Here is a 23,153-nt window from a genome sequence, read left to right as displayed (position 1 = left end):
AAAATAATCACATGATTAAATCATTTTTTCAAGCTAATTTGTTGGTAAAATAAACAAGCCAGAGTGCAAACTGGAAAAGTTCGAGCAGCATACAATGCACTAAAAAAAAAGTATATTCATCACAGTACCATCGTCTTTATTAGAATATTTGTCATAAAATATAAAATAATCATATTGAAACTCATTTTAGAGTACATAATCAAATACAGTGAAAAAGGCTTAATAACTGTATGAAAGAATCAAAATTGCAACTTAACTAAAGTTTGCTCACAGGCACAAACCCGCTTTCACGCCCGCACACACACACACACGCAGGCACGCACACTGCACGTCCATCTCGTGCTCCACACCCCAGACAAGGCTTATTCATTTAACACATAGCAACCGATACAATAGCTTTGTATAAACAATGTTTACCAGATGAGTATATCATAAACAACCTGGCTCATTCATACTCCAGCAAGTTATTCCGCACATCAAAAAGCTAATACACGCCGGACTAGAGCAAGAATGAAAGGCTTAATTATATTTTATTTATTTCGTTCGCCTTTGGCTTTTAAACTTAGGATTACGAGTACTCGCTGACTGAACACAGCAAAAGCCCCAAAATGAGAAAAATTTCTCTTTCTGTTACAATGGGTTATGACAGCTGCGAACAGCAGATCCTGTAAATTACATCTGCAAGTGATATTTTATGCACTTAACATCTTCACAAGAAACAGTCCCACGTCTTGGTTTTCACTCAAAAGAAAAGGACTTTTGAAAATAAAATATAGCCAGTACAGCTGTACTGTACCACGCCTTCAATAGCGGTCAGATACCCGCCATGAAACACGCACAGGCCATTCGAGATAAAACCCAGGCCAACAATGTTGCCTAACAAAATATACACCAAAGTGTTGTTTTTGTGAGGTAACTAGTCATTAACAGATTTCTAAATCTTTCTTTTTTTCCTTTCCTTGGTCAAGAATACAAACTTTATCACTCGTTTCTCCATCTTAGTTTCCTGATTTTTTTAAACTCCTCCATCACCCACCGAGTAATGCCCGCCCCTACCCAGTAACTTTAGGTACATAACAAATATTTCTAGAACTTTTGTAACAACCCATGAGAGATAAATACACTCTTAAAAACAAGGCTGAAATCCTCACTCGGTTGCAGCCAAATGCCACTCTTCTTTGTCGTCCTAGTGGATAAATTTCACGAGAACCGATTTTTGTGTGCGACCTATTAGCTCTGAACTGAGAGCTGAACCCATGAAAATGTCAGCACGTGGAATTCACAGTTCAGTGCCTTCTGGTATAGAAGGCATTAAACCTTAAACAACCGTTAGCTGACCACGGCAAATGACAGTTTAAGCAAGAGAGAGAAAAAGAAAAAGAAGGCAGCTACCAGTTTCTGAGCAATTGTTACCGTCTCACTAGTGAAGAGTGGAGATGAAATAAAAAACAAATTGCCAACTACGATCATAGAAAACTAAAAAGCTGCCCAGGGGACGAAATGTCTTGGCGGTACAGCATTGTGAGCAAATACCTCCAACAGGACTGCGCCCATCAAAATTGCTCTTGTCCGTCACGTGCCCTGAAAAGCAGAAAAGCAGCTCTCTGGCAAGACAAAATGTCACTACAGAAAACTACTGTGACCATGCGGCTGTTTGGCTTTGGAATGAGGACGCTTGAGTGGAAAGCACAGAGCGCCGGACGATGGGCCACTTCTCCAGAAGGAGTTTCTCAGAGCTTGCTCACAACTCACAGACGAGTAGTCAAGTGTCACGTGTGTCAAAGAGTTGCCCATCTTAAACAAAGACAGCTGTGTGGTAACAAAGAATTTCGACATTATCTCAAATTCGAAATTAACAAAGAAAATTTAAAATTTCAACGAATATCAACACACAGGTAAAGCTTAACAAATTTCATGGCCCCTAAGAACATGCGACTGTTTCAATTCTTTCATTTAATATGAAATATCTGTCCTAGTACATCCTAATAGCTTGCTGAAATATTATACCACCTAAAATGAGATTTTTGTGGGGTTGGGGTGGGAGACAAGGAGACAATGTGGTTCCACAATCCTGTGTTTAGAATACTTAAGGCAACTTGCAGGACTAGAAAAAAGTGTGTTTTAAAAAGTCAGTTGGGTGTAGGAGCCAGAAGCAACTACAGATGAGTTGGCTGCAAGAAAGTATTTAAAAGCCTGGGGCAGCTATGATGAAACTATGATGATCTAAGACAGCCGAATCCACTATCTTGGCCTTTCCTACTGCATATGCCCTTATCTTGAACTCAAACAGCTGCGAATGAATGACACCACCTCTGCCGTACATAAAATTCACTGGCAACATGAAATTCCCGATTTAATGAAGAAGATATTCGCAGGAAGTTTACTTATAAACTACTATACCTGGTACAAGGAGCTCTCTTTCAAAGCACGGGGCAATGAAGTGATTTCTTTTTCTACTGAACACTACACAGATATAAACAGAGATTTTTCCCAATAAAACTCAAAGGCGAATGTTCTTGTACTGACCAGTACATAAGTGCAATGTTCGTTTCCAGCCTGACTATAGCGATGAAACGGTCAACGTTGAAGAATGAACAATTCGGAAGTGTTCACCGCAAGCTTCGATGATAAAAATTCTTGGTCTAGGGTAGATCGCATAAGCATCTTTTCTCTTTTCAATTCATAAAAGGATACATTAATTCCGAATGGTCTGCTTGCCTTTTTACAGGCATTAAAAGGATAAGAATATGAATAGTTGTGTTGGCCAGTCGATGTCCTTTATTAATAATATATTCTATGAAATGATGCATGGGCATAATTAAAGCTGTACACTAACTGTATTTTCTCAGGAAATCACTCGAACTTTAAAAAAAAAGCACTTAAGTATACAAATCACTTATATTTCAGCATCGACAAAGTCTGTTACTTTCTAATAGCAACATATATATTTTTAAGTCATGCAAATATGTAAAGACTGCCTAGAGATTTGTTACAATACCGGGATATGTAGTAGTAACCTGTAAAGTTTTATTTCAGTAATTAGCTAAAACAATTAACTATAACAATCACAGGTACAGTTATTATGTCATCAACTTCTCTCTCAAAATCTATGCTTTTCCCCAATTGGGGAAAAAAATGACTTTAAAACCATTTTGGTGCACCATCTTTCTTCGCGTGTTTACTCCATTTCATTCAATGCACAAACCACTTTCATTTTAAATCCGTTATTATTAAAGTTGACCCCCCCAAAAAAAAAACAAAAAAACAAAAACCAAAGATAAAAACAGCCGTACAGCTGTCTTTAGTTCACAAACAGTAGTAGCAAAGCCAATTTATATATCAATCATCTACTGCTGAAAGAAAAGCGACACAATCATCAACATGAACACTTTCTACACCTCAACGCACATTTCGGCATCACCCACTCTCAAGTCCTACATCTCCATGCAAATCCACAGCCATACCCAAAGCTAGCAAAACTAAATGATAACGGCAACTGTCATTTTCGCTTCATCGCCCATGCACATAACATTAAACTGTACACCATTATAACGACGAAAATCATTTTCCTACTTTGATAATAATAAATAAAAATAGTAAAATGCTTGATTTGGTTGCACGCAAGGCTTCAAGAAAAATACTCTTTATATGTGACCGCATTTGCCTGTCAAACAAGAGAACATCAAAGGCTGGCAATTCCACTTTTAAAAGATCTTTCAGTGGCAAGCCCAACGCGTTAAGAATGGATAGAAACTGTAAAATATCAAAGGCCTGTTACTGAGGAACGGGCACGGCGCTTAACAATATGTTGGAAACCGACAGAAACTGCACCGTATTTACACGGCGATGTACTTACATCTGAAACTTACCACAATGAAAGACATGTGCATCACACATTGTACCGCATTTTTCACCCCCTTTACCCTCCCCCTCCCCCCTCCCGTGCGGTTTGCGTTTCGGTCTTTGAGTATGTAGTTATAGACTTTAACGTCTGACTACAGGGCAAAGAAAGATAAAAATTCCACCATTCATTATTATCCCTCCCCCACCATCACCTCTCTCTCACACACACACAAATATAGGCACACCCATGAGTAACCAAAGACTCTAGGAATTCAGCAGCTTAAAGTACCTGCGAGTGACCTGTTTAAGAACGGCGCCTGTGCCATGGTGCTTGATTTCTGGATATCATCTTTATCACCACCAGTGCCCAGCCTTCACTGTTGACAGGCTTTGTCAAAACTACAAAAGTCTTTCCTTCACGTGGTAAATACTTCCACTTCGCTTATTCCTCAACGGATATATAGGGCGGACGTTTAATTTTGGCTGATACGAAGTAGAGTTACATAATAAAAAAAGAAAGGCTTGTGTTCAGTTAGAAGTAAATCAACGGAATGTGTTCTGGATAAAAATTAAAAACTACAAAGTCATCTGAGACTTCCCTTTTAGAAAAAAAAAAAAAGGAAAAACGCTGTTCTCGTTCTGATATCACTTTCAGCCTAAAAGTAGTCTATGGAGTACGGTGGCAAAATCACTCCCAAAAGCTCTGAGCAAGGATACAATTCCATATATAAAACATCAACAAAAACTAGAAGCAGATAAAACTGCTTTAAGCAGCCCTTCAAACACTTAAATAGAGATTTATTTCAACTGCTGTTGCTATCCTGACCAAATACTCAAAAAAAAAATTTAAAAAAAATCGCTTGTACAAAAGTAACTTTTACACTTGTTGGTTACCTTCAAGTTATGATATACATTAAAGCTTTCATGGTTTTTGTTTAAAAGCTAAGGGATTGCTATCTCAGAATAATGGCATATGATGTTCAAAACTGAATGAATTTCGATTAACATTAATATTCTGAAACATAGCCAGACCAAATGACTGCTATTCAATTCTAAACAAAGCTTCTGAATGTGGGTCATGTGCAGCTGACGAGTCTGTCGCACTTGACACTTAAGAAGTTCTAATCTCAACACCATCGATTTCATGCTATTACGCACCATTTACATAAATTATTCTCTTGCTTTTTCTGACACACAATTTCCCATCTAGGTAACAAAAGAAAACTGTTCCACATTTCTATCAAAATTTCAATTTTCTTTTTTAAACCACAAGCAGACTTGTTTCTATTTTACACATTAAAAAGAACATAATTGCTTAAATGGTTCTGGTAAAATATCATATCTGACTAATACATCAGCTAATATACATAGTGTTACCTTACAATACCACTTTCAAGGAAACTGAAGAAATTGATGCGTACTTGGAAACCAGCTTTCAGCTACACCATCTCATGCAAGTATTTCAGGCTAGATAAAATGCTGGCATAGAAAAATATTAATTCATGCGAATTAAGTTTAACAATAAATGCTGATGCACTTTACTGCTGCAGCAGCACTGAATCAAATGCCATGTATAAATCAAGAAATATCTCTTTTTTTCGTCATCACTTTTGTGAAACTTATGATAACAATCTACTCTTGTATATGATTCTGCATTTGATGGTTAGCTATAGAATTAATGTTCATCTACTATGTATTTTTGTAATTTTATGTGAGACAGACATCCCCATTCATGCTATCACCTTTTCCATGCTTTCTCAGAGCAGATATAGGAACTAATGAGAGGAAGAAAATGAAGATGCTGAAAGCATATAGATCCATTCCACTATAATCCTGAGAGCATTAATGTTATCCAGAAAGTACAATAATCAGTACAATATATTCACTCACAATGGCGAAGCATTTTCACATGTTATATGAAAATATTTAGTCATTTAACTTGTAAGCATTCACCCAGACCAAAGTGAACTGCGACACATGTAAACAATACATAAAAAAGCAAACCATTTGCTAACAGCCAATCACCATAATTGGTAACATGTTAATACCAGTTCAAAAACATACTGAAATGTCACAAAAATGAACCTCACAAGGATGCTGCAAACCGGCAGGCTGCTGGGAAGCTGATGCACCAAAGAAATCAGGTAGATCAACATCAAGTACAGAATAGGTAGACTTTGCATTGCTGGTAAGTTTATTTTTCACAAGTGAACAGCATGCATCTGGAATTTAATTCCTTTTGCTGGCATTGGTTGTCAATCCCTTGATTTCTGACTTTCTGCTTTAGAGTAATAGGATTGTCAGTGTGAATCCTAAAGTATAGCTAGCACAATGGTAAGAAGCCAAGGTAATGCCCATGCAACATCAAACATTGCTGTGTTCCTTGCTATCTTTCATGTGGGGGCTCTTAAGTACACATCCAAGTGCATCTGTTCAAATTCTTCCACTTATCAGCATTAGTAATGTGTGAGGGCTGGTTTATAACAAATATGATTTAATTGTTGTTAATAGAAATAAACCATCTGTACTCATTCAATCAACTTAAGAATTATGTCACAAGCAACATAAAAATTGCTAGACTTTGTTAATGTGAACTGCATACATATGAACATCTCAAGAAGAAAACAGTCATCTTCCATTGGCACCTTTGTTTTTATGATTAATTTTTATGAGATACTGTAACACAGATACTGTAATAGAGTCAAAGAAAATATTACAAGCTGCATGATGAAAAAAAACCAAAAACATGCATTAGCTGTTAAAAACAATAAATATAATGTTCACAAAGTACAATCTACCCATTCACTATGTCCACTATGCAAAACTCTACTATAACCAGGCACCACCAAAGGCTGCTGCATGCAAACATGACACAAAGCTTTGCATGGAAAATTTCAGGTATGTTCCCGAAGCCCACTACTTGGGAAGTCATTATGGCACTCAGGGTTTCTGGCAAATACAGTTGAGTTTTATCTCGCCCTGTGGCTTTCAAAAGAAACATACCTTAACTATATTTTATGCAGCCATCCATGTTCAAGGGATAAATATTATCTTCAAGTTTACTCAGTTGATCATTTTTTTCATTTAAAAAATGTAATGGTAGACAGGCCCACTTTCAAAGTGTCTAGGGCACAGCAAGTGGATCCTGCAACATAAGCTTATTTTTTCTCATTTTACCTTCATTGAAAGGCAAGGTACCCAACACCTGCTGGGTGGACAATGGGAGTTCTTCAGCTACTCAAGCTGCCTCAAAACTTCTAAAGTTGAGCGCACTAAAGGTCTAGTATGAAGCATACATTTTTTTTAATAACTGGACTGAGCTCAGTGCAAGGTAATATTTCTCTCAATGTGGTTGAATAACTCACCTTCATTCTAAAGATACGCTTTAACACAATAGTTAAGGCCAGAAAAAGGTCAAATTGTTATGCACAATTGTCTATAGAGATGCTTTATTAACATAGAGCTCCAGATCTTTCAATGATGAAGCCTTGACAATGTAAGCACATCTATGTGCATTTCTATTAAGTGTGTGGTTTTTTTAAAAACTTTTTTAACCTCTTTCTGGGCGATGATGCTAGTAGACATATATACTGAGAACAGATAAAGAGAAAATGGTGTCTTGTACTGAGCTCTGCCCAGATATCAAAATAGTTTGCACTTTGCTAGACCTTTAACTTCATAGCTAGAGCCTCTATACCTGTTTTGTTTACTGATATCTTTATTGTGAGTGAAAATGTTCTAGCAATAAAAAGGGTGAAGAAGACCCCAACCATCCCAAAATCTTTCTCCCAAAACAAAAGTCATAGAGTAATCACACATCGCTATTACTAGGCCTTGGAATGAATTACGTTCTCAACACCTTAACACTTCTTACCGTGAGGTTCCAAACAAATTTTAAACTTGCTCATCTGAAAGTCTATGGTGGAAACAAGGTGTGTTCAACAGTTGCTGACTGAAGTATCACACTGGCACACCATTTTAAACAATAAACAGTCCATACATGTGCCTGCGAAATGCAGTCACATAAGCATGGCCAATGGTCCACAGTATTTATCTGGCTAAGCTTGAAAAGAGAAAGTGTTAACTTTCTTGTCTTGGACATCACAATTTCTAGGTCAGAGGCCAAAGGGACAGCACATGCTAAGCAAACAATTACAAGGGTTGTTGAAATATGTTACAACAAATCCAATGACAATGACCTACTTCACAGCACCTGATTTTTATCTGTTCATTATTAAATTGAAAACACTGTTAGTCATTCTGTTGTCTTAACTAGAATCTCTCTAAAATGCAAAAGTTTGTTTCAAAGAAACATCAACAAGTCCTGCCAAAGAACTATTAACCACCTCATCCTTAATTTCACATAATGCTGGATGGACTATATGAGATTATTTAACATATGCAGTTTTGTTTTGTTGAATGACAAAACACCTTACAAAAGACAGACATGAAATGACATGAAAAAACTTAATCCATGTCTGTTCTTTTTTTACCCACAAATCACAAAATCCTTAAAATCATGTGCAGTAGCCTTTTAAAAAAAATCATTTCATCTGAGCTATCACAAACAAAAATCACATTAATAATACAAACAGAATAGTCAGATCTTTCCCTTCTTCCCTATTCATTTAAAGGATTTTAAGGTCTGACATAGAGAACAAGCTTACAAGAACAGGACATGATAAAGATGGATGAAAGGGAATTTATGAACCTAAACCTGAGCAAAGCTTCCTTCAATTGTGTTCGCAGAACACGGCATGTTACATGACTGATGCCATGTTCTCAATTCCTAATTATTTCGGCAACTTGCTAAAAAGCAAACACTTTATGCATTTTTGGCTTAAAGTGTTTCTCGACTAATGGTCTTAGTCTTTGACAGTGTCTACTAACTTGAATATCAAAAATCTGCCATTACCATTTAAAAAAGAAAACCTTCTGTAGCCATCAAAGCAGGCCTCCCATCAGAAATTCACAGCTGCATTTTGTACTTTCTCTTATTGCACGACTTTGAAAGAGAACCTTAAAAATATTTTTCTTTATCTGATCACAGATGCATATTGTTAAATCCATGTTTGCCAATTTTTAAAAAAAAAGCGAATGCTAAATGGAAATATAGTGGAAGAATTAACTCCAAACTTCCCAATCTTCACTTCATTTGAGATGCAAACCAACCCATAACAAGATCCTCTCAATTTCTCAGGATCAAACTATCAAGCAACACAATAAACACTATTACTAGAGAAACACAGCCAAAAGCGAGGCATGTCTGCCCACATGTTACTCCAGATCATTCAATTGACCCCATCAATGGGGTAGCTGATTTCTGCTTGTGCTTGATGTATCCCGCACTCCTTAAGGGCCAGAAAGCAGGCAGGGTTGTCCGCACACGGTTAATATTGACAGCAGTTGTCTGTAGTCCATTATCAAAGAATAACACAGCATTTGCAATAGCGTTGACGTCCTCCACCTACAGATGGAGGAGGTGTGACTGGCGCAAAGTAGGCATGCACTCGCAGATTCTGCAGTCGATTCTGAAATATCAGTTTGGTTTTTTTTCAAAGAAAATTCTGAAACAATTTTCTCTCTGACACACACACGCACACACAAACACACCCAAAATATATATGTGACTTGTATTTTCCAGTGTACATAATATCCAAGTTTCTTGATTTTTTTTTTTATTTTTACATTGCTAATTACTCTTGTTATCGGTTGGTCCTTTGAAAAATAATAGTTTTGGTTTCCAGGCATATGTAAAATGCTTAGATTTTTTTGGGAAACAAATTATTATAAAATTTTATTTTGTTATTTTCTTCTTGTTAGTTGGCCCTATGTTTAAAGAGTACATTTTATTTTTAGCATATTTAAAACATACTTTGTTAACAGTAAAGGATGCATGCTGGAAAATAAAGCATACCCGAAGTCTGCGAATACCAGCCCGTGTGATAAGCTGACAGTCATAAAGTTCAATACGCTGAAGGGCTGTGCAGTTCATAAGATACTCAAGACCAATATCTGTGACTAAAGGACAATTATCAAGCTCCAGAACTGTCAGTGTCTCTGGTGATGAGGGACTTGTTCCAATATGACGGATACCTTCATCAGTTATCAGTTCACAGTGAGACAGAGTCTGGAATTTTTTTTAGAAAAGATATAATGAGCAAAGACTATTCTAAATCAAAAGACACTAGAGCTATGGAACAACACTGTTTACTGATATGATTTACAAACCTAGCACACTGACACAACTATAGCCTGTAAGCTTATCAATTCACCCAAATTCAAATGCCATGTATATATATTTTGGTAAGCTAAAATCTACTTGTTAAAAACCACCTATCTGATGCTTTGGAAGTGAATATAAGCAATACATCAACTTTCTGATGGAATCTCACATTTTACAGACAAATAAAAAAAAACTCAAATTGGAAAAAAATGTTTTTTAAAGAATTTAACCAGTTTCCACAATCCAATTTATCATTTTCTTATGAATCATCGATTATGCTTAATTTTAAAGATATATGTCTTCAAACATGGCATTCTCAAACACAGCTGGAGAGTTCTTTTGCATATAAGTAGTGTTTGTAACACCAAGCCCTCAAATCTATGTCTTATAGTCAGAACAAGTTGTGTTGAAGAAGTGATATGTTTTGCCCAGAAAATGAAATGGCTGATTTTGGAATAAAGCCCTACAGATATTAACTTTATTTAGAAGCTTTGACTGAAATTTAAAAATTAAAAGGACCGAAAGGTCAAAATTTAATGGGCAACAGTCACGTTCATTGCAGTCTACGTTGTATTATTTTTTATTGTCTGCTACTAAGTGGACACATTTGAGTTAATTTTTCCATATACATTTTGATAAAGTATGGTGTGGGAACCACATATCTGAACAAGGCAGAGATAATCATGCAGATCTCTGGAAAAAGTTAATCCATCAGCATTTGCAGCCATTATTTTTTAGGAACTTCCTCTGAGTCAAAGAGAACATTCAGCAGCAGCACACTGTGTCCTGGTCTGTTTTCTTTTAAGAGAGGAAAACTTCTTTCCTCTTCAAATTCAGCTCATGCAGATAATGCTATTTTTAGAAATCCTACCCTTTCATCATTTCTTGTTTTCTCAACAAATCCAGGTGTGATTGAGAAAATAACATTAGTATAATATTTCTCATGCCTCTTCATCATAAAATAGCATGGAAATATGTTTTTGTGATAATAATGCTCTATTTCCAGCAATTTTTGCTGAGTAATCATGTTGCCCTTTCATAATCAAAATATCAGTTATACAAATGAAAGCTATACAATAGCAGCATGCTGTTGGGTAATCTACTGTGCTATTCCACCATGCAATCCGCATGTTAAAAAATAACCACTCATATGAACAAAATCCTTCCCTCTACACAAGAAGCATAATCAACTTCCCTTCAGTACTTAAATCAAAGATCAAACACAAAAAAAAAAAAAATGTCTCACCAAGGCAGATAATCGATGACAATGGGTTGCTAGGTGAGCTAAGGTTGTATCTGTAATCTGTGAAAGGAAATTTTCAAACTGACTTATCTGACACTCTAAGCTTCTTGATTATATCTGGTGCATTTCATTTACAAATGACAATCAAACCTTCTCCCTATTAGTAAGCATAAAAGTACGATGATAATGTACACAAAATAAAATTTAATATTTACCTGAATACATTCTTCTAGATCCATCTTTTCAAGCTGGTGACAGCTCTTTAAAAAAAAAAAAAACAGAGAGGAAAGAAAATGACAAAAGACTGAAAGCAAGCAAGAAAATGAAAAAGATGATTTTATTCTAAAAATAAAATAAAAAGTAGCTTTTTTATTACTATAAGAAAAAGCATTTGCCATACGTTATGAATTAAATGTTTCACCATTTGTGGGGTGTGCCTCCCAGTGGCTGGCGGCACTATGATGGGTATTTAATTTCATGCCACCATGGCTGGTGTCCCCCACAATGTTGTGACCCAATCCATCTAGATCAGGGTCTCAGCAGGTGGAAAGTAACAAGAGTGAGTGTGCTGCATAAGCCAAGAATGTTTTTCGCGTGAGACCCCTGATCTAGCATTCTAACAGCACATGTGTGGTGTGAGAGCGCACATGTGTGACAAGATACTAGATGTTTCTAGATGTTTTTGTACATTGCATATAAGCCTTGAGAGAGACTAAGCAGCAGCAGTCAGAGAGTAAATATGGTAAAGCAACACAGCAACAGTAGCTATGGAAGTATTCATCATGTGTTGCCTTTGTTCGTGTAGGTGTGTGTCACCTTCAGCCAGCATGTGTTGCTGCCTGTTTGTGTTCAACAAGTGTCATGGATGCTAGTGTGTGTCACAGTTGCCAGCGCATGTCACTACGGCAAGAGTTCTAAGGCATGCATCACCCTTTAATCAGCAGGAGTTGCTGCTATGTTAGTTTCAGCATGTGTCGCTGTTAACTGTGCTCCGAAATGTGTTGCCAATTTTCCAACATGTCTGCAAGTGAAGATCATTGTATAAAGCTGTAAATAAAGTATTTCAGAGAAATCCCTTCGAATGCAGAAACTCCGTTTCTTGGATAGGTTGGCCACCAAAGATTAGGAACCATGAAATGAGCCACTGATGATGACATAGGGGGATGGTACATGCATCGTCACTAATTAACACCCACATATTTCTACCTTTCACTGTAACACCATATACCAATGTCAAAAGAATACAGACAACATGCAGAGGATTCTATCTCCTACTTGAAAGAAAAATACTTAATAAGAGCTTACTCTTGTTAGTGACAAAAACCCATTATCTGTCAGGCGCTGACATCCTGAGACTTCTAACATCCTGAAAACATGTAAACAAATACATAAGTATGCATACCCACACATGCACTCACACACATATAAATATAAAACTGTAAAATATTACTTAAATAGCATAGTAACTGATTCTTAATATCCACTTCTTTCTTGCCTTGTTTCCTTTGATCTTTCACTTACTACCAGTCTCATTCTGATACACATCAATCCTTTAGTTATTATCAGTCTGATTGTGATACAATGTCAAATTTAGAGCGGCATCACAGTTTACTCAGTTTTTGATGTTGATGAGGGTCTTTCATTTAGACCACTGTCCTGTGCAACAGCCAATCTGAATTTAGTGCCATGCGCAAACCAGAAAAGTAGGGGGCGAGCATATGTGCGAGGCTTGGTTCATTAACATGGAGAAAAAGCAATTTAAATCAAAGAGAAATTCTTAGTCACATTCATGGTTGCCTGCTCTTGCCAAAGTAGTAATTTTAGATAGTGGGTAGAGGAAACAAAGCAAACTGATGAAAGCGAAGCGTGTCTTAGTCTGCATGGTCTGCTTGTGTCTGACTCTTCCATTATAAGCTGTTCGCTGGAGAAAACATTTATCCGCCGGTACTATCAATACCTTTCTTCCCGAATGAGGAGCACTAGACAGAAGGGACGGAACGTTTTGAGGAAAAAATACTGTTGAGTTTACTATCAGCACAAAGTTTTCTATTCGCATTGCTTACAACATAATGATAACATTTTTGTCTTTTGAGTTTTAAAATATGTAAAGCAGATAATGCTAACTTTTCTCTTACCTTTTTTAATGTACTGCTGTGGCTATTTATAACATGGTAAAAGCAATTGAATATCTAACCCCTGTTTTTTAACTACTGACCAGCGCATACTGTGCATGCGCTGAATAACTGACGAACTGCCCTCTTTGTTCCACCAACCCAAGCCTTACCTAAGATCGTGACATCCTGTGCCAAGTGCTCGCAATGAAGTGTCTGTGATATGGTTACAATCAGACAGACATATTGCTTGCAAGCCTAGGCAGTGGTTACTTATGGCTGCTATAGCCTCATCACCTATATTCTGCAGCAAAACATTAGGAACCTTCTGAGTTTTAGGCTGCCTTAAAGTAAAAAGGATCAAATATTTTACTTTTTAAATAAATTATCAGTTCAAAAGCAGTCAACAGCAAATAACAGTATCACAAGATATCAAAAGGGATGTGCAGGAACAAAATCCAAAAAGAGATCAAAAATGTTTGAAAATATGAAGCCATACAAGTTAAAAGTTTAAATGTGCAATGTTTTTTAAACCAATTTTTATAGTTCTTTTCTATTTCTTTTGGGTCGAGATAACGGAAGAAATTGTGGATGAAAAAAGGGCTGGCATTCACATACACTGTCAACGAACCCAAAAAACATGACCAGACAAGCAACCCACCTGACAACAGTGAAGGTTGATCTTTTTAAGGTTGGTACAATGGATAGCAAGTTGTTCAATACCATGATCTGTAATCTATACATCACAGGGAACAATGAAAGATAAAAAAGGTCCTATGACTTAAGAAGGGAGAGAATTTTTTTCCTGTATTTTAACCTGCAGACAAGAATCAGATCTACTATTTCAAGGTAATGTGAAGCTCCACAGAGGCACAAAAAAGATCAGCATAGAACAAAGTGAAGTGAAAGGTTTGGGTTTTTTTTTAACTATTTCCCATGACTGAATTCAATGAATGTATATAAGGGTGTAGACCTATTTTTATTCATAATCCTTTTATAGCTCATTTTTCACATCAACATTTTATGAATGAAGTTTAAACACACAAGTGAAATGTTCCCACGAAATACAAGCCTAACATTTATGCTTAATATTTTCTACACTGCTTTATAAAAGACATTTTTGAAAATCTTAATGTTAAGCGTATCTATGAGAAATATCATTCTGCTTTCCATTTTATGATGGCACAGTCTTCCAAACATCACTATGCATGTACACATCAGTTATTCAAAAACACATAGCCATACAACCTTTTTCACTCATCTATGCTATGGTATTAGGACAGAACAATAAATTTTTACGTCAGTATTTTTAGTACTTACCTTTGTCAGTCCCCGACCCATGTAAACAGATAAACGGGGGCAGGCTTTAGCCAGCACCATGATGCCATCATCAGACATGTTGGTGCACCATGATATGTCAATGTATGTCAGATACTTACAGCCATCACTGCAATAAAAGTCAGTGATTTAAAAACTGCTCAAATAAACATTAAAATAAAGTATTCGCTTCCAGAATATTTCTGCTTGATGGGGCAAACAATTTATTAATATTCTAATCAAAGAGAACTTAATCATCACCACAGAGGAACACTCTAGAAAGATATGTTTAGTAAGACAACTTTACTGACTATAAAAGATGTGCTAGCCAGACAACACCATTCACTGCAAAATCTAGCTTAACACTTCTGGAAGTTTTTTTAAAAGACATATTACAGTACCTTTGCTAATACAATAAAATTAATAAATAACAAAAGCAAAACTAGAATGTTATACTTAAGTAACTAAAAACAATCATAAGCAAAGACAAAACCTTGAACTTGTAGTTTATTTCAAAGGAACAAATCTATATCATACCAGTGTGTAATTCCAAACAAACCTTCATTTCATTTTTCTTTAGCTGTTCCGTGATAAAGATATTAAAGCTGACCTGACATGCTCTCATAAATGGTTATGCTAGATGATAAAATGCAAACAAATTAAATTGTGATTTATCAGTTGCTGTAAATGTCAACACAATAAAGAAGCTGATAACTGTTTGCCCTTTTCAGAAAATATAATTGTTAAAAAAAAAAAAAAAAAACTTTGGTGGACAGACAGATGCTATTATGACAAACTCTGTCCATGAACTATGTGTTTGAGGTGGAGGTGTGCCATCTGGATCTTATCCATCAAGTGATTAAACGCCTACTTGTTACCCCCGAGTCTACGAGCAATTGACAGATGTTTTATAATAAAATTATGCTGCAGACTGCACAAAACAACATCTGTCCAAAGGTTGTGCAAGCTAAAGGGCAAACTGATCTCTCAAACAGCTAGGCATGCTCACCTGATTGCACTTAAAGAGTTGTCGGTGAGCTGTGTACATGAGCTAACATCCAGTTTCATCAGTCGGTGACTATATGTCCCTAAGCTCTGACATGTCCTTGACAAAATAACAAAACAAAATTAAAAACTCCGGTCATGACATAAAACGATCACTGCATTGGCTATGCATATCCTCTAAGAATCAAATAACTGCTCATTGGCTGCCTAGCAGAAAATCATAATAAGAGAAGTAGAAAATAGGAAAAACACAGAACAAAAAAGTACCAAAAAGGAAATACACAAATTTTGCAGACTGCTTTTAGTTATCTTTCAAAACATTTTCTAACCAGCAACAAATATGTGTATTTTCAAACCACTCAAAGCTAACAGCCATAAGCATCAGAATGTACCATCCATGGTAAAGAATGTAGATAGTACAGCCCCACTACCTTCAACAACCTTTTTTTTTTTCACTTTCCCAGAAGAACAGGTAACCATGCACTACTGCATTAACAGATAGAGTCACTGGCCTTAGCCTAAGGATTAGATACAGACTATTCTGTTCAGGCACTGTGATAAAACTGCCTCTGCATCTGGCTAGATCTACTTGAATATTAATCCATCCTGATTAATTTTATGCTCAAATTGCCTTACTTAAAAGCCAAATTGCTAAAATCAGATTTGAGTCCTCTTATTTACATATGTCGACAGCTTTTGTGAATATATGTGAGTTCAAGTTCTACCAATATAATGAAGATGCATAGCAGAAGGTACTTACAAATCTGTAATCTCTTTACAGTTATTCAGTATCAATGCCTCTATGTTACGGCACTGCTGTGCAAATATCCTGTGGGTGCAGCGAAAATGAAATACAAGAGTCAATATTAAATATATTTGGAACTTGAAACATGAACTCCAGATATGCTTTATATTCTTATAAACACAGCAACAACAACATAATAATTTTTTTAAAACGCCTTCAACAATCTTGAGGGCAAAAATGTTGTCACAGCTAAATGCTCCATAACTATAATAAATTGCAACAACTGTCTGTATTTCAGTAAATTTATTTTACTTCTCAGAATCCTTTTAATGATTCTAATGAGTTAATGATTAAGTGAATAATGACTTACTGTAGTGATTTGTCGGTGATAACCTGGCAGCCACGGAGACTCAATGATTTTAAAAACCCTCCGCATCGTCTGGACAAATTCTCTACAACAGGACCCTGGCAAAAAAACAAAACAAATGCAGACATATCACTTAAAGTTGACCAGAGTTCAATGAACTGGCTATTTTAATGACCTGTAATTGGGTGGACAGCCACACTGGTTGGAAGCTATGCATAACAGTAAGCTAAATGACAAAATATTAGTAGCATGTGTAACGTCCTCTGCATCCAACACTTAATGTCTGCAAGTGGCTGTACTTTGTAAGTCAAAAACAAAAACGGCAGGGAAAAACTGAGACAAATCATGAGTTTTGATTTAAAGTTCATAAAACTTTTAGGAAACAAATCACTTAACAAAGGTGGTTGAAAATTGTAACTACCAGGATCAGACCTTTACTCTGCAGGTCATTGTGACATGTAATTCCCATGGTTCTAGTACATCAACTTCAAGTGATTTTGTCCTAACAATTTATTTAAAACAATCCAAATACCTTAAACTGTTTACCATGTCTAAAAGTTAGCAGTAAAATCACAGTACAAACCATATTTCTGTCATGTTATAATAAGGTTTTGCAAAGCAGGAAAAACACAAAATGGATCTAGCACATCTTTAGATGAGCTTTCGTAAATAAAACATAACTGCCTAGTGTTGCATTGCTCATATGACAAAACAATGGGGTCAAAAAGTCTGCAGATTTTTAAAGATCACTAGGGATACTAGCACAACAATAAGCAGCAATTTAACACTTAGCTGTTCATGCTCTCACCTCTACATCTTTCTGAAATTCAAAGAGGTCAACTCTTTGCCAGTTGCTGCCATCAAGGGCAAGAACATTCCACATCTGAAAAAAATGCTTATCAAAAGGATGACGTTTTCCAACTACTCTTTATGTGCATAAACAAATCCCAGCTCTCTTTACTTTTTTTTTTCTTCAATATAAATATATGTGAACATGTGCATATGTCTGCACTGAACATCATGTGGCTTATTATAGAAAATAAAAGCAATTGCCTGATGAATGTGGATTAGGCTTCAATTTCTTTTTGGTATATTCTTTTAGCTTATCCGCTCATTGCCTCGGCATATCTCAAAGGGTGGGTGTGGGAGGTGGTAGAAAGAAAGCAAAATCAGATTCATGATAATATTAAAAAAAAGGAGGTCTTTATAGCGCTATTTGTGCTCCTGATTATCCACTTCTGAACATTTTTTGTATTATTTATTAAGATTTAAAAAGTGCAAGTGATGAGTGATGACTTTTTACAACTTACCTTACATACTTGAGCACATCTGCAGAGTGTCACTACGTCCAGAAATGAGAATATCCTATGAAGAAAACTTTGGTCCATTTAACAGTACACTCATAGCTTTGCCATTATTCTTTCATTTAAGACTGATCTCAGCAATGACAATAAGGTTAATCCTTTATCATATGAGTAACAATATTTTTTTAAAGAAGTCTTCTGTATATAGATGAAATTACTTATGGTAAGAGAACTCCTTTCAATAACAAATAAGTTTCTTTTTAGCTGAGACTTCTATTTTGTAATGAAGTGAATGAATGTTAGTGTTTAAAAAAAAACAAAAACTCCCCTCACCAGAAATGCAAGACATTATTGTCTTTCACAACAGCATTCAGCACATTCATACTTGTTTCAAGCATATCTTTTGCAGACTAAGAGACTCAGTTACACAATTTGGAGGAAGCATAAATGAATATTCAACATTTAGAGCTGATCTTTGAATAAAATCTAAATATCAAAACTTTTCAGCTGAAAATATGAGCTGCTTTGCTTGAACAAAAATAAATCCTTGCTAATTATATAAAAAGAAGCATAAAACTTAAGCAAAATATGCATTTCTAACATACCTAAGCAACAGTTCTTTAGGGAGTTTTTTGTTGATGAAACTGTCATCATCAAAGGCTGGCTGAGATCCCTGCAATATAAAAATTCTTTTCTTAGAAAATAATGCTTGGGCCCATTGTGAAAATTCCTTTTTTTTAAATTTTCACAACTTTAAGGTGAATTAGTTTCCCACAGCTGCTGCATTTCCACACAATGTTGTTATTATTTTGCTGTTATCTTTCTCCTGTTTGTTATCCTCTTCCCTACACTTGATAGAGGCTGGTTAATTTTTTGAATAACACTGAAATACAAACATTTAAGTAAAGATAGCCCCAAAATTATTATATTTAAAAATATATTTAAATATTACAAATTTGACTGTTTTATGCTCAACTAGTTGACAATGAGCTGCAGAGATCATATTGTAACACTAAAAACTATGGCAATCTTTTTTCATTTTCCGCCCCAGCAAGACACGATGTTGTCTTTTAACTCATAAAATACAGGGACTGGTCTGACAAAGAAATACTGAGGTTTAGCACCATCTGAATATGAAATGTACAGAAACGTACAGCTAAATCAAGCAAAGTCTGAGACTGATTATTACAGTCTAACTTGAACACATCACACTTAATACCTTCATGTGTGACGTTTCAGAATATTGTCTCATTTGTATGGTCCCCATCTTCTACTATCAAAATTTGTGATCTCCACAGTCTTATCCCCTGTAGTATAGCATATTAAACTTGTATATAATAAAATGACATTATTCACTGTGTATAAACATTGAATCAAGCTAAATATGCAGCAACAAAAGCTATCTGAAGAGCTGAAATAACTTTTTGGACTGGATGTTTTTACCTTGAGATCTACACATACAAATATAACAACATACAAAAATGTCACCTTGTAAAACTCATATCAATAGTTTCTTTCAATGGTTTTAAATGCATTGTCAAGTAATAATTATAGGTAATATGAAAAAAGAAGTTTGAAAACATCCAGTTCACACAATATGCTAGTTAAAGAATAAACAGAACAGTTTGTATCGCTTACAGTCACTTGTGTACTTACAGCTGTTTTCAACAAACAAATAACTACATATCTCTATGATATATTGGTGATGTGCAAAAATTAGTACAGTAATCCCTTGCCACTTCGCGCTTCATCTTTCGCGCCTTCACTATTTCATGGCTTTTCATAGAAAATAAATGGGAAAAATGATTCGCGGATCTATGTTTCTTCACAGATTTTCTGCAAAATTCGATCATGGAAAATATTTATATATTATGAATTTTTAGATAAAAAAAGGCCAAAGTGTATAAAAATATATTACTATACAGTTTTTTTACATTATGTGTTTGGCAGAGAGAGAGATTTTTTTGGTTTATTGTTCTATTGCAGGTATTGTATTACTCTACAGTACAGTACAGTAGTACAATACATGCGCAGAACAGTGTGGGAATGGTTATTAAGGAAATGGGAAAGGTTTATGTAGTGTAAAGGTATGGGGGAGGGTTTATAAAGCCTTAATAAAGTGTATAAATACATAAATATACCATTTCTATTTCACATATTTTCGGTTATCCCGGGTAGTTCTGGAATGCATCATAAACGAGGGATTACTGTACTCATGCACTAAAGATCTGTGTTAAAAGACTACACCTAGGGCAGCTACATAATACAAAAACCACCACTGTCACAGCTTGCATCCTCACTACAGTGGATGATCCATATTTAGAGTGCTAACTATGATTCTGCTGTAGTCAGGTCCATGGCCATATAGTAATAAAAAATATCCTAGGTTGTTGTTATAAACATCATGTTGAAAGAAACAAATGTATATTTTTTTCTTTCATGCACTGCTAATTGTTCTCTATGATAAGAATTATTATTTATCAAAGACTATTACTGCCAAAAGATATGCTTGCACAATTGCAAATGGCTAGAATTACTCATACATGGTATCTTGATTGGTGCTGTAAAACTTTTCCTAGCTGCCTCTGATAAAGAAAAGAAACAAGGACAAAGTTTGGTTGGTAGTCATTTTCATAAATGGTTTCTCAAAATATTACTAAAACACGTATTTTCAGCGCGTGGACTGGATGCATGGTGGTGTCTTAATAAATTTTATCAACACTTAAAGATACGAATAAAATAACAAATTGTTGTTAACGTATTCTGAATTTTTTCATCTATCTGCGTACTATGTGAATAGGACCCGACTGGGGTATATTGTATGGCGCACTACGATAGTATTAGGAAATTGTCGTTACTATATATCTGCCTTTAAATTAAACAGTCTATCCAAAATAACAAATAAGAAATTCTTTACATTACTAAGTCACAGGACTAATCTGCCGTTGTTAATTTCCTCTTGGGCTTCACGCGTGGACACAAAGGGGTAAAGATGTCTGCGAAGTGCTATTACTAATAATACTACTGTCGATCTGTAGTTTTTTTTCAAGAGAAACAGTATGACCCTTCATATCACACACAACACGGTGAAACAGAAACGGGAAAGGGTAATCGAATTCACTTACACAATCAGAAAGCTAACTACCTTTCCACCATTACAAAAGCCATTTTCTTCACAATAAAAATCCACAGAAAATTTCAGAGGGAAGTGACAAGAATGCAAAACACAGATACATAGTTTACATTACGAACATCTTTTTTCCCCAAGGAAACAAGCTTACCTCGGATCTACTCTTTACATGATGGTTAAAATGACCGTTTTGGTTGAGATGGTTCATCTCTTCATGCCATCAACTGATCGATTTCGCTTGTTTTGCCACTGAGAGTCAGTGAAAACAAAAGAAAATAATAACATGGAAATGAACAGCCATAGCTATACGTAAGGAAGCTCGCAATTGGCTGAATATTTCTTGCGCAGAATCAAGGAAAATTATACTCAGAAGTCATCAAAACGACTTAAAGTTGTTGTTTACATCAGTGAGAGTACCATTGTAATTAAGATATCACAAGATTGTATGATCCTCCTTGTTATTTCATTTTCATGTGCGTACTATATGTTATGTGTACACCAAATACCATAAAAAGTACCAAGACAAGCAGAGACCAATCAGATTCCCCGAGAGGGCCATGCCATTTACAGCTGATAGCTTACACTGTTTTGATTCGTGATGACGTCAGGTAGCAGACGTTTTTTTAGGGTTAGAAAGAGTTATCCTCCATTCGAAAGCCATGTGCATTATGATCCAGTTGCTTTTATAATCGAGAAAAGAAATTTGAAAAAAATCAGAAACATTATTATTTTTCTAAAATTCCTATAAACAAATTTAACAAACATGGTTATTTTCACGAACTGAAGATAGATACTTTTATTCTTCTGTGAACTCTTTTGTTAAAAGGATAATTATTGTACAGTCACGTTTTACCACAGACCTTCAAATAATGGTCTACAGACAACTGTCACAGATAATAAAATAACACTGTTTTGTTTTATGGTTATAATGGCTTATTTTTAGTCTCGAATTCATAGGGTAAGGGTCTTCATTGTATCCATTAAAAAATCTACTGAGTGCATGGTAGAAGTATTTATAAAGGGGATCGCTAATTTAAAACTAACTGCATGTTACACACATTTATTTCACTTTAAAAAAATGATAGTCGTATTGTTACTTCTTGTTTGTTTACACCACACTATGGTCTCTCAATATATATAGTCCTGAATTTTTTTTTTTTTTCGCAAACACAATGACCCAGATTTTCAGTGGGAGCAACAGCAATTTCAGCACGGATATCCCTATACAGTCAAATCTCCTACTTATGGTTTTGCTCGGTCCGACTATAAATTCAATGTAAAAAATTTACTAACACCCCTACTAACTGTTAGACACAAGTCCACGCAGTGCTCGATTAACTATACTGTATCATCGCAGTTAGGTCACAGCACGTACACAGGGAGGGTGGAGGCTGGCAATGTGGGGTGGTGGTGGGTCGTGCCGGGTGACAGTGACAGAGGGAAGGTTCGACTACGATGCACGCACCATCTAGCGAAGCCGACGAAGAGCTTTGGACCAGACGTGGGCAAAGGCCTCCTGTCTCTGAGTATATTAAAACTGAGTTTATATGTCCGGCCCTCAAACCATTTTCTCATACAGCCCTTGGGAAAATTAATTGCCCACCCCTGCTTTTTAACTTCAAATAAAGCCGTTTTTACAAAACCCTCTCTACTATACTCTCTCTACTATGCCACTACATATAGGGAGATTTGACTGTACACGTCCTTGATTTCATCATCACCACCATCATGATCATTGTCGAAGTTGATGCCAAAAGAGAAATGCATTTATTCTTTAATAAAGTGTATCAATGTCCCTTTTTTACTTTCAAGGCCACTGTGTATACTAGAGTCTCAGATCAGATCAAACCGAGATAAACGTC

The 23,153-nt window shown here is 35.7% G+C and overlaps 1 protein-coding gene across 3 annotated transcripts; it reads right to left on the bottom strand.

The window, feature by feature from the left end:
* Nucleotides 1-119: 119 nt before the first annotated feature.
* LOC112556650 (F-box/LRR-repeat protein 20-like) lies at nt 120-21,796 on the bottom strand. Of its 3 annotated transcripts, XM_025225843.1 has the most exons (17): nt 21,443-21,796; nt 20,705-20,746; nt 19,381-19,468; nt 18,767-18,834; nt 18,168-18,222; nt 17,666-17,740; nt 16,861-16,955; nt 16,506-16,574; nt 15,750-15,845; nt 14,744-14,870; nt 14,085-14,159; nt 13,597-13,727; nt 12,618-12,678; nt 11,528-11,572; nt 11,316-11,372; nt 9,761-9,973; nt 120-9,374 (listed from the first exon to the last, which is right to left on the bottom strand). In XM_025225843.1, the coding sequence occupies exons 3-17, from the start codon at nt 19,426-19,428 to the stop codon at nt 9,267-9,269; spliced, it is 1,323 nt and encodes a 440-aa protein (XP_025081628.1). In that variant the 5' UTR covers nt 19,429-19,468; nt 20,705-20,746; nt 21,443-21,796; the 3' UTR covers nt 120-9,266. The 3 variants fall into 3 exon arrangements, with proteins under 3 accessions (XP_025081628.1, XP_025081629.1, XP_025081627.1); XM_025225844.1 differs by lacking the exon at nt 20,705-20,746; XM_025225842.1 differs by lacking the exons at nt 19,381-19,468; nt 20,705-20,746 and having other exon boundaries at nt 21,443-21,795.
* Between the last annotated feature and the right edge of the window lie 1,357 nt (nt 21,797-23,153).

The sequence above is a fragment of the Pomacea canaliculata genome, linkage group LG2 (assembly GCF_003073045.1).
Source record: "Pomacea canaliculata isolate SZHN2017 linkage group LG2, ASM307304v1, whole genome shotgun sequence".
In the NCBI taxonomy this organism is placed as follows: Eukaryota; Metazoa; Mollusca; class Gastropoda; order Architaenioglossa; family Ampullariidae; genus Pomacea; species Pomacea canaliculata.
This window is presented reverse-complemented; position numbering and strand designations above follow the sequence as displayed.

What these genes read in the sequence shown, in the direction of transcription:
- LOC112556650 (XM_025225842.1), bottom strand. Translation starts at nt 21,499, where the DNA reads ATGAACCATCTCAACCAAAACGGTCATTTTAACCATCATGTAAAGAGT. An exon ending in AACTCTTTAAGTGCAATCAG is followed by an intron (nt 14,871 to 15,749) that starts GTGAGCATGCCT and finishes CTTTTATTGCAG; the next exon opens with TGATGGCTGTAAGTATCTGA. An exon ending in GTCATCGATTATCTGCCTTG is followed by an intron (nt 9,974 to 11,315) that starts GTGAGACATTTT and finishes AAAAAATTCCAG; the next exon opens with ACTCTGTCTCACTGTGAACT.